Source organism: Onychomys torridus, chromosome 10 (assembly GCF_903995425.1).
Source record: "Onychomys torridus chromosome 10, mOncTor1.1, whole genome shotgun sequence".
In the NCBI taxonomy this organism is placed as follows: Eukaryota; Metazoa; Chordata; class Mammalia; order Rodentia; family Cricetidae; genus Onychomys; species Onychomys torridus.
The window spans coordinates 7364832-7377206 of NC_050452.1; the positions used below are offsets into that span (position 1 = coordinate 7364832).

General features: G+C 39.0%; 1 protein-coding gene across 2 annotated transcripts in view; it reads left to right on the forward strand.

Moving 5' to 3' along the window:
• Positions 1 to 11462, forward strand: part of Papolg (poly(A) polymerase gamma) — a 32393-nt gene extending 20931 nt beyond the window's left edge. For both annotated transcript variants that reach the window (XM_036201402.1, XM_036201403.1), the window contains exons 13-22: positions 1142 to 1195; positions 3285 to 3404; positions 4035 to 4144; positions 6407 to 6528; positions 6747 to 6916; positions 7295 to 7383; positions 7464 to 7684; positions 8214 to 8279; positions 8432 to 8488; positions 10061 to 11462. In XM_036201402.1, the coding sequence (XP_036057295.1) occupies positions 1142 to 1195; positions 3285 to 3404; positions 4035 to 4144; positions 6407 to 6528; positions 6747 to 6916; positions 7295 to 7383; positions 7464 to 7684; positions 8214 to 8279; positions 8432 to 8488; positions 10061 to 10159 (1108 nt within the window). In that variant the 3' untranslated portion in view covers positions 10160 to 11462. The remainder of the gene's footprint in view (positions 1 to 1141; positions 1196 to 3284; positions 3405 to 4034; positions 4145 to 6406; positions 6529 to 6746; positions 6917 to 7294; positions 7384 to 7463; positions 7685 to 8213; positions 8280 to 8431; positions 8489 to 10060) is intronic.
• The last annotated feature ends 913 nt before the right edge of the window (positions 11463 to 12375 follow it).

The following is a 12375-nucleotide window of genomic DNA, read 5'->3' on the forward strand; positions in this document are numbered from 1 at the left end:
GATAGGTTGCATATGACTGGGTATGTCTGCTGTAGTGCTTACATGGAGGACAGAGGACACCTTTCAGGAGGTAGAGCTGCATGGTCTTAGGATCAAACACAAATCATCAGACCCACTAACAAGCACATTTATCTAATAAACCATTGTGCTGGACCCTCGTTTTGTTTGTTTGGTTTTTTTTGTTTTTTTTGTTTTGTTTTTGGAGACAGGGTTTCTCTGTAGCTTTGGAGCCTGTCCTGTCCAGGCTGGCCTCAAACTCACAGAGATCCACCTGCCTCTGCCTCCCGAGTGCTGGGATTACAGGCGGCGTGTGCCACCACTGCCCAACTCTTTTTTTTTTTTTAAGATTTATTTTATTTATACATATACAGTGTTCTGTCTGCTTGTATGCTATCAGGTGAGAAGAGGGCATCAGGTCTCTTCATAGATGGTTGTGAGCCACCATGTGGTTGCTGGAAATTGAACTCAGGACCTCTGGAAGAACAGTCAGTGCTCTTAACCTCTGAGCCATCTCTCCAGCCCCTCGTTTTGTTTTTTGAGACAGAGCCTCACTTTGTATTCCAAGCTGGCCTGGAACTCACTCACTGTGTAACCCAGGCTGGCCTGGAACTTAGGGTGATTCTCCTCCCTCACCCTCTCAAGTGGTAAAATTCTTTGTGTGAGCCAGCACAGTCCAGTAAGAATTTAAATGTAGAAAGTGATTATGACAGATGACGGGTGTCACTCAGACTGCAAAGCCTTGCAGAAAGTAGACCAGTAGAAATCCTAGTAGTGGCCAGCGATTGTGTTTTTGTTTCCGAGACAGGGTTTCCCTGTGTAGCTTTGCACCTGTCCTGGAACTCACTCTGTAGCCCAGGCTGGCCTCGAACTCACAGAGATCCGCCTGCCTCTGCCTCCAAGTGCTGGCATTACAGGCGTGCGCCACCGCTGCCCGGCTCCAGTGGTATTTTTTAAAGTGAGTTAATTTTTAATTGTGGGGCCTACAGTTTTGTGAAAATAGAGTATAATTTTAACTTTTAGAAACTCTGTACATGTATTGTTTTGTTCATTGGGAAGAAGAAAGAAAAATAAATGAAAAATGAGATTAACGGTGTTTCTGGCCTTTTTCTTCTCCCTGATTATTGCTGCACATCCTTTATAGACATTATATAGTATTGACTGCCAGTGCATCAACAGAAGAAAATCATCTAGAATGGTAAGATTTATGTTTCAAGTTCCTTTACCCACTGTCTGATGCTAACAATAGTCACATGACACTTGGTGACTGTCCATGAATGTCAGGGATTAAGAAGTCAAGTGCAGCATTAGCAGTGATAGGCTTTGATGCAGATTGTACTTACTATCTTTAGAATCAGAATGCTTGAAATTTTGAAGAATCTTGGTGTCCCTGACGCCCAACTGCAGCTTACTATTATTCTTTCCCTCCAGAACTCAAGGGAAGCCCCTTTATGTGTGGTTTTATCTTAGGAGGAGGAGGCACACATGTCAGAAGTTGAAGCTTCTCTCAATAGGTAGACAGTAGTTTTGGTCAAGCTACTGAGGTCTGTCTTTGTATTGCATCTAAATCCATCCATCCGTCTGCCTCAGATATCCAGGGTCCCCTGGGCAGAATCTGGGCTCCCAGCTCTTCCTCCAGTCCAGCTTGCTGCTTTAGGGGTTTATTTCTCTGGTCATTTAATTTTTTATTGATGCAGAATTTAATTTGTCTAGATAAGGAATCAGGAAACTGTAGCTTATGACAAATGCAGTCTGCCGCTTGTTAGGAGATCTTTTGAGTATACAGCCTTCATTAATATGTTGTTGAGTGCTACTTCTGCTCCATGGCAAAGTAAATAGTTGCCCAGAGACTATACAACTAAACAGCCTAAAAGATGTACTGTGTGGTACTAATAGAGAAGTTTACTTCTCATTAGGTAACAGCACCGCAGTAACTCAATTATACCAGCTTTCATAAGTGTTTGAAAACACTTAAAAGTATTCTTGAAATTATTCTGACTTACAGTCACTAATAAATGCATAGCTGACAGTCATATATTTTAAGTGAGAAAGAAAATTAAGTTGTAAAAATCTGGTGAAACCTGTATGTTTTTCTAATACCTGATTTAAATTTAGTGACTTTTGAAATGCCAAATCCAGTATTTTATGAAAATCAGTATGCTTATTTCAAGAATCATGTGCCTATGTTAGCTTTTCTTGTTATTATTTAAAGGTAGTTTAGGGTTTACACATAAAGATATGAAAGTAGAAATGATTGAAGACTACACTAAATTGGAGTTTTTATTTATGCTCAAATCCTCTCTATTGCAGCCTTAACCAAGACTGGAGACTTTTTAGGAGTGAAAGCCTTAGAGATTAGGGAAATAGGAAAAGCCACCAGCCAACCTCACCTCACCAACTCTGCAGCTTCCAAATGCGAGCTATTTCCTGTTTACCCACGCCTTTATATGCCTTGATTTTCTGCCCTCTCATTGGCTCTTAGCCCAGCTACCTCACTTCTTTGTCACTGTCTTGTCTCTACAGACCTTCAGGTCTCTATGGTTGGTACTGGGATTAAAGGCATGTGTTACCATGCTGGGCTCTGTTCCCAAGTATGGTCTTGAACACACAGAGACCCTGACTGATAAGTGATCAGATTAAGGGCATGTGCTGCCTGACTTCCCCCTGATCTCCAGGCAAGCTTTATTTATCAAAACACAAATAAAATATCACATTTCAGCATAAATAAAATTATCACCACATTTCTCCTTTTTTGTCTAATAAAATTATAGTCAGAAATGTAGTCAGTTTAGATCAGTTCTTCTGTAAACAGAAAGTCATAAATTTGACATTTGCCTGATTGATGTTTTATTTTATTATTATCATTATTATTCTGTGTGAGAGAGTCTGCTTATGCCCCAGCATGTATATGGATATCATGGGACAACCTTCAGAAGTGGTTCTCTCCTTCCACTATTGACATCCATGGCTCAAATTTGGGTGGTTGGGCTTGCATGGCAAACACTTTGACCTTTTGAGGCTTGTCACTACCTCAAGGGGAATTTTGATAATCCTACTATAAGGGTTGGGAATTTAGCTCAGTGGTAGAGCACTTGCCTAACAAGCACAAGGCCCTGGGTTTGATCCTCAGCTCAAAAAAAAAAAAGGAAAAAAAAATCCTACTATAATTGGACTGCATTTTTAAGTGAACATACAAAGCTTGGTGGTAGTTGATGTATTACTTGGTTTACTTGAGTATAGTTGTCAAATTTGATATAACTTCATAGAACTCTTGTTATTTATCTCAGGGTTGGATTAGTAGAATCTAAAATCCGTGTACTTGTTGGAAACTTGGAGCGGAATGAATTTATTACTCTTGCCCATGTGAATCCTCAGTCATTCCCAGGAAATAAAGAACATCATAAAGCGTAAGTTGTCCTTAAATAAATTTCTTAAATAATGTTATTTGAAGCCGGGCGGTGGTGGCGCACGCCTGTAATCCCAGCACTCGGGGAGGCAGAGCCAGGCGGATCTCTGTAAGTTCGAGGCCAGCCTGGTCTACCAAGTGAGTTCCAGGAAAGGCGCAAAGCTACACAGAGAAACCCTGTCTCAAAAAACCAAAAAAAAAAGTGTTATTTAACATACGCATTGTTTCAGATGAGCTTTAAAGAAGTATACCCTGCGATAGTCAGCAAAAACTCCATAAGTATTTGGAACATCATCTTATGTTCAATGAGTCATTCTTCAGTACTATTTAATTTTCTTTTAAAACAATACTAAGCAGGGGTTGGGGATTTAGCTCAGTGGTAGAGGTAGAGTGCTTGCCTAGCAAGCGCAAGGCCTTGGGTTCGAACCTTAGCTCAAAAAAAAAAAAAGAAAAGAAAACAATACTAAGCAACTACACCAGTGTTCTGGATATAGTTTTAAGAATTTGGCTATACCACTGAATTTGGCTATACTATTAATAAGGTAGAGAAATAGAAACATAAGTTTTAATTTTCAAGTAGCATTTGTTAGGTTGAAAAATAATAATGGAAATGGTTTCTCTTTCTTTATAGCAACAATTATGTATCAATGTGGTTCCTGGGGATAATTTTTCGGAGAGTAGAAAATGCAGAAAGTGTTAATATAGACTTGACATATGATATACAGTCATTTACTGATACAGGTAAGACTTCTTACTCATGGGGCTGTGATTCTCAACTATGCCTGTAACTCAGTACCATCTGTTTAGGGTCTAGCTGGAGAACTTTGTTTTTTGGTTTTTCAAGACAGGGTTTCTCTGTGTAGCCTGGAGGTATTTTTTATTCTCGATTTGGTTAAATTAACCCATATTGTAGACACCGGTGCAGCTGTTTGGAAAGAGGGGAAAGAATGATGAGACACGTAATAAGGGCGTTGCAGAATAATGGACAGGGCACTACTGCCATTGGTTTGCAGAAGGAGACAGTTACAAGTGCAGGGGACATCTCCGGCAGGGTTTGGGTTTTGTTTTAAAGGCACTACTGGTTGCTTCTTAGTCTGGGAACCAGCCACTGTGCCCAGGGGACAGGGGTTAGGTACTCCTAAATCACCTAAATTTTGTACCATCTTAATGTATTTTTCTGTTTTAAAATAAAACTAAACTAACTCCAAAGGTGACTTACCTGTGTTTTCAATCAGAATTTATAATCACAGTCCATAAGAATGAATTGATTTTTATGTTTTTCAGGTTAAATAATCATCAGTAGGTACAGATTTGCAGAATATGTTCCAAGATCAACAGAACAAAAACTGTTCATCATATCTAGCCCCAGCCACATCTCCCTGGAGTATCTGTTATAGACTGGGCTAGTGTTGATCTGGAGTAGAATGCATATTCATGCTGTTACTATTCTTGGCACATAGGTGTTTTCAAAATTCTTTTTAGCTAGGCCAGGCGGTAGTGGCGCACGCCTATAATTCCAGCACTCGGGAGGCAGAGGCAGGTGGGTATCTGTGAGTTCGAGGCCAGCCTGGTCTACAGAGCGAGTTCCAGGAAAGGCGCAAAGCTACACAAAGAAACCCTGACTCAAAAAAAAAAAAAAAACAAAAAAATACTTGGAATTCTTAAAAAAAAAAAATTCTTTTTAGCATGTCCTCATGCTTATCATGGTAATATTGATTCTTATCTTTCAATTTCAAACTACTAAATCACATTCTGAGGAAGGAACCAGAGAATCTCCAATTTGTACAAGTACTCCTGATGATCGTAAGAATCTAGAATGAAATTATGAATACAAACTAGGGATCAGATGTCTCAAAAAGGAGAAAACTGAGATACTCATTTCTTAGTTTTGGAATATTCTTTTCTACACGTTGACATTCTAGGTCCCACAGTATTAAATAATGTGCCACACACATTTCATATCATTTGCAGTGCAGAACAGCCTCCTGCCTGTCTTCAGTACACTTAAAGTTGAATCGACTAGACACAGAATACTTAGTATGGTAATACAGCTGCTCTTCACAAGCTGTGAAAAGCACTTAGCACAGAAATCCAGAGCCATATGTCCCCTGATGCAGTCAAGGTGTTCCAGGTTTTCTGAGACAAATTTTTCCATCTATACACTTCAGATAGACTTGCAAATGGCCTCTGAACTGCGATGTTCTATGTCTGATGTGGGCTACGATAATAAAATAGTCTCAGGCTAGAAGGAGGACTTGAATTGCCTTTTGGATATTTGATATAAGAAATATCTTAGGTGGCTGCAGAGACAGCTTAGAGGTTCAGAGTGCTGGCTGCTCTCCAGAGGGCCTAAGACTTGGGCCCCAGCACCCACATGGAGGCTTACAGCTACCGCCTGTAACTCCAGTCCCCAGAGAATCCAGTACTCTCTTCTGACCTCTGTAGGCACCAGGAATGCTTGCACACGGCACACGGACATACATGCAGGCAAAACACCTGTACATACATAATAAGAAAAAGAATTATCTTTGACTCAGACAAGTAATTATGAGGAGACATTGCCAGTTTGAGAATAGCAAAGAATAAGATTTGGAAAAAAAAAATTTGCTGTATATTTATTTTGTTCATGAGGGCTTAATAAAAATAAGAAAACACCAGGCAGTGGTGGCACATGCCTTTAATCCCAGCACTTGGGAGGCAGAGCCAGGCAAATCTCTGTGAGTCTGAAGCCAGGCTGGTCTACAAAGCGAATTCCAGGACAGCCAGGACATAGAGAAATCTTGCTTCAAAAAATCAAATAAATAAATAAGCTTTTAGAAGACACACACACAGAACCAATCAATCCTTAAACAGTACTGTGACACAGTGGCAGTATTTTAGAGACATTTGTTCATAAGAGGGTGTGTGCTTAATGGGTGATAAGGGGTCTATACATTTCCGAAAAGGAAAACAGCTTGTGGTTCAGAAAGTAATGTCCCATTTAACATATTAACATTGTTATAGTGTACAGACAAGCAAACAATATAAACATGCTAAAGGATGGAATGAAAATTGAAGCTACTCATGTAAAGAAAAAACAACTTCATCATTACCTACCCGCAGAGATTCTTCAAAAGAAGAAAAAGGTGGGTCTGTAGTCCTAATTCTCTAGTATTGTTCCATTGAAAAAGTTGGTCTTGAGACCAAATTTGAACTTTACTCCTCCTCCCAACCTATTGGGAAAGAGGGTGTAGACAGTTGGTCTGAAATCTTACCTTAAAATGGAGACGAGTTGCTTTGGATGCTTCAGAATATTGTCACTTGCTTTTGAAATCCTAATAGTGTCTGTCTTTCTCTCTGGCAGAGCCTTTCTGACGTAAGCCGGAATTCAGGTGGCCTTCAGTCCAAAAGGTCATCCCTGGACAGCAGTTGTCTGGATAGTTCCAGGGATACCGATAGTGGAACACCTTTTAATTCGCCCATGTCTACAAATAAGCCTTCCAACCCAAACAGCCCCTCAGGAGAAGCAGAAAGGTGCGCATCCAAACTGTCCCTGCAGGCCGCTACTGGAGGTCGACGGGAACTTTGTGTAGCTTTCATGAGGCCTGCTCTCATTATTAGGAGAGGCCTCTCACTGGTTCCAGTGTCTTGTTAGGAATACTCTGCAGTGTTTGCAGTGCTGCAGAGGTTGTTCCAGGACCAAGGGCTCCTGGAACTGTGCAGTACAGACAAATGTGCAAGGTTTCTACTTAGACCTTTTTCCTCTTGATTTTCTTCATGTTATCTGACTTTCTCTGTTCTTCTAGTAAAGTTAAAATACTAGAAAGAAGTAATCCTGAATGTTAAAGTGAGAGCTTTTAAAATCAGTCATAGTGAAATAAATTAATAATGATAATTTTATACTTTAACTAGGAGTAGTACTGAGCCTGCCACCGTAATTGTGGAGAAGCTGCCAAGTGCCCCTCCAGCTCAAGGGCTATCTATTCCAGTCATTGGTGCAAGTAGGTATCTAAACTTTATTATTATTAACAATTCTGCTACATAACTAGTTGATTACTAAAATTGTTTTTGTACTTTTCAGAGGTTGACCCTACAGTCAAAGCCATATCCTCCCCATCTGGATGCACCATTCCTACTGTAGTAGGACGTAATGTTATTCCTAGAGTCACAACACCCCACAACGTTGTTCAGGGACAACCACATCTAAATGGACTATCTAACATAAGTAAGAATGTTACACCCAAAAGATCCCATTCACCACCTACAGATGGGACTTCCAAGAGGTTGAAAGACATAGAAAAGGTAAATTTAGGACTTTAATAGTGATCACTCATTGATTTTTTTTTTTTCTTTTTAAGTTCAAATAATAGTAAAGAAGCTGGCAATTTTCCTTAACTATGTAAGTTTTCCACTGGGAGTTGTTCTGTTTGAAAAGAATATTTCAAACTCTTCAGGAACAATATTTGTTGTTCATCTTAACTTCAAATTATTGATTTCCAAAAGTTTACTTGATTGGTTTAAGTTTCTTGACTTACACAAAAGCTAAGGAGACTAGATGTAAATGTGCTATTTTTTTCTGTTATGTGGATCTTCTTAGCTTCCAGCAGATGGTAATAAAATATTTTGTTAGACTCTGAATTGATTTAACCAAAAAGATCACTTAAGGTGCAGAAATTAAGGGTAGCAGTTGAATTCAATCTAATTTTAGTTGTAGTTCATTGAAGTCAGTTGTCATTTTCGATGATAACTGATTAATCTCCTGATTTATGTTGATATGTATGGTCTTTGCAGATATATAGGTAGCAACTCATTTTTATTGTTTATGTCTTAGTTCATTCGACTTGAGTCAGCATTTAAGGATTCCCATGCTGCCGAGGATAGGAAGAGAAAACCAATGGTAAATATGTTAATCCTGCACTCAGAATGTGAACTTAAAGAGCAATAGATTGTGAAAAGTACCAGAGAAAGTATGTCAGAGCCATCACGTTAAGTAGGAATGTAAATGGTAAGAAAACTTAAAACCTGTGTTTTTAATTCTTTTATTTTTAGGATGTCATTGGTGGAGAATCTATGCCCATTCCAACTATTGATACATCACGCAAAAAGGTAATAGATTGTATAGGTAAAAACAAGTACAAAAAGACTTACACTAAAACTAAATCCAAGTATTTAGAAGTCTAAGGCAGGATTGCTTCAAGTTCAAAACTAGCCTTGGTTACAGAGTAAAACCCTGTCTCAAAGAAACACAACCTAGGCCCAGGAAAGGGTGTGATTATGTCCCTGTTCTCAGTGACCAGCAGCGTGGTTGGGGTGAGGACTAGAGATGACAAATAGTGGACATTTCTCAAGAGTCCAGAAGAGGAAATAGTTAGGAAGACCTTGTGACCTACTTAGATTTCAGTCTGTTTTATTCTCCATCAACTCCTCAGTACAGGAGTTTCTTACTAATGCCAAAGACAGCTTTTGTTATTTATATACACTGCTTTCAGAATTGAAGTTATTAGGGTTGGGGATTTAGCTCAGTAGGCCCTGGGTTCGATCCTCAGCTCAAAAAAAAAAAAAAACAATTGAAGTTATTAGAAATCAAATACATTAAGCATGGAAAGCTAATGGGCAAGTGTTAGAAAGGAGCTTTGTATAGATCATGGGAAGCCCTTCCCTGAGAGTATACAGAACAGATGGCTTCTTTTCTCCCTCCACAGAGGAACTGCTTCCGCTGTCATCAGTTCTTACTGTGTCAGGACTTTTGAAAGTAAAGTAATATCTTCACAGGCAATTTTACTGCAAGAGCGCATTACAAAAATATATACTAAATATGATAATGGATGGGAAATATTGGGGTGAAAATTAAAATATAAAAGTGAATGGCATGATTATATTTTAAGATATTTCAGATACAGCTAGGGGTGGTGGTACATGCTTTAATCCCAGCACTCAGGAGGCAGAGGCAGGTAAATGTCTGAATTCCAGGAAAGCCAGAGCTACATAGACAAACCTGTGTCAAAACAAAAACAAAAAACCATTCAAGTATAAAGGATAAGTGAGTAGAATTGTATAGTGTCTGAAGTTTGGTTATGCTAAATAAATCTTCATTGTCCTATTTTCCGTGTAAGTCTGAACTTTTTACCAATTCATTTACTTATTTATGGTGCTGGAGGTTAAACTCAGAACCTCATGCATGCCACACAAGTGATCTACCACTGACCACATCCTTTGCATTTAACTATTGACAAGTTGTATGTTGTTTCTATTACACAATACAAAAACTAACTGAGGGACCTAACTCTCAGGCACCAGATCTTGCTGTGTAATACTCCTTTTTACTTCACATTCTTGAGACTTTGCTCAGTGTCCTTGCTCAGCGTTAGGGAGGGTAGAGTTCTTATACATTCTAGTGGTGATTGAGTTAACGGAGTCCTCTTCTCCAGAGCCCTCCTTACATTGCTGCCACTTCTACTTTCCCCACTCGGTTTGACTGGGGGGGCGGGGGGAGACCCAAGAGTAGAAAGTACTAACGTGGGGAAGGAGCTGTTGAGTACGCCTGTGAATGTTAGCGCATGGGGCTTTGGAGAAATAGCCCAAGATGAGTTGGATGGCTGATTATCAGATGAGCCATTAGAGGGGAGCGGTGTCCATGGATGTGTGTACATACATACACACTTTTTTGTCTTTCAATAGAGACTACCCAGTAAAGAACTGCCAGATTCATCATCTCCAGTTCCAGCCAGCAACATCCGTGTCATCAAAAACTCCATCCGACTGACCCTCAACCGGTAATAGCAGTGCCTCTCCACTCAGGTGAGCCTGCGTCATACAGTGGCGTACGGTGGTGTACGGCATGACAGTAGTCAACAGCCAGTGACCTTGCAGTGGTTTCTGACCTCTCACATTCGACCTTGAGATGCTGTGGCATTCTCGCACTGATTGCTACATACTCTCTGAGGATCACCTGCTAGTAAATTGTCACCTACAATTTTATGGCTTTGCATTTTGAGGTTTTACTGCCTTAACTTTTGAGGTTTGTTTCTCTGTCATGGGAACCAGTTCTTGGCCACTTGGACTCTGATAAAACAAGTCCTTAACTGTTTTTCTCTTTTTTTTCTTTTTCTTTTTTTTTCTTTTCTTTTTTTAAGTCTTATGTTGTAATCATTGTATAGAGCTGGAAAAGTTCAAAAAAACAAAACAAAAAAAAAAACAAAACAACAACAACAACAAAAAAACCCTGTCTTGTAATTTTCCAAATGTTTATATGTTGACTTTAGCATTGAAGCCACTTTGTAAAACCCAAGATTAATGAATGTGAGGTATCTTTTCTGCTTCCTTCATTTGTGTAGATGTCTATTTTGTTAATTTAAATTATTTTTTCCAGATTGGCACATAAATATTTCAACTATTTGTGTGCTTTTGTCCAGATGTTGAATAGTTACCAGGGAGGATTAGTCCAGTGACTACCCCAGAGTTGGACACCATAAATTCTCTATATTTGCCTCCCATGGAGGCCTTCAAAATGCATCTTTATTAAAAATCAAACTATAACCAGGATACTGAAAGTCAGTATATGAATGGTGAAATTGTTACATATCTTACTATCTCATGACATTCTTGTTAGCTGATTGGTATTTTTTACAAAGGAAGAATTCATCCCACCATCAAGGATAAGATTCATTTAAGTATGGCAGACTTGTATTTTTGAAGTATAAAATTAACTCAGCATGGTAATCCTTCACCATAACATCCAGCAGTCTCTTCATGGATTAGGCATGTGGAATAAGCAGTGGATTTTATTGAAACCTCAAGGCATTTTTGAATGACATTGTTACCGACCATTAATTGGCTCAGGACCTTTGTAGTTTTTATTTAACTATATGAGTTGTTTTTTTTACACTGCTTTTTTTCAGTGCATTTCTTAATATTTTTTAAGTTTCATGAATGCATGCTCAGTTTATTAAAAATCCACAACCATGTAATTCTTGTAATCTGTTGACTCCGTGTTTTGTAAATGAAGTCGTATGTATTTTCAGAGTATTTTTGTATGTACTGTAAGATATCATCTTTTCAAAGAGAAACTTTAAAACCTTTACTGTCTGTCTTTAATTTTTTAAATACACTTAATTAATATATTTAAAATGAAACTCAGAAGCATAGCCAGATACATACCACCTTCTTGAGCTCTCACTCAGCTGTGTAGTAGGTCCAGAAGGGGACAGGACATTTGAGTAGTGCAGGGGAAATAACCTGGCCGTGGTTTTCATAGGACACATGTGAAGTCATACAGTCATTGGAGAAAGAGCAATCCGTTTCCACTTGCAAGCCCCTTACCACTGACTTTAAATCCTAGTTGTGACTGTCAGAGTGCTGTATTGTATCCTCCGTCTCCCCTTCTGATCCATGGGTGTCAGAAGGGCGAGTTCTAGTGTTTGACGTGTACAGTGAAGAGCAAGAAATAAACAAGAAGGGTTGTTCCACTCACGTTCCGGATCAAAGGCCAGGAGGAGTTGGAGAACTTCCTTGGCAAAGCCATTTTCATCGTTAACTTTTTCTTGAATTTAAATAAATGTTTGGGATTTGTCCTATAAATATGCAAAATTGAATGATTACAAAAGGACTGACACCTGACCTTGAACCTAGAAAAATTATTTGATGGGGGATTTAATTAAATCTTATTCCGAGAAAGAACAAGCCTGTCCCTGGCCATATAGTAGTTTTTTCTCGTAGGCTAAGGGTCCATTCAGCATGGTCAATGGTTCAGCATTAGGATTTACAAAGAGGGACTTCATCAACTTGTCTGACAACTGAGGAATTAATTAGATGGGTTTTGATATGGTGGGTTCCTTCAAAGGTTAAAGAGCTTCCTGTCCTGACCAGTAGGGGGGACTTTTGGTACATTCTATTACTACAATAGGGGGTGGTCTCTGTCAGACTGGTTCCCAGTAAATAAAAACATTTGAGATTCAGTATTATGCTTGCTATCTGTTTTCAAGTGCGTAACTATA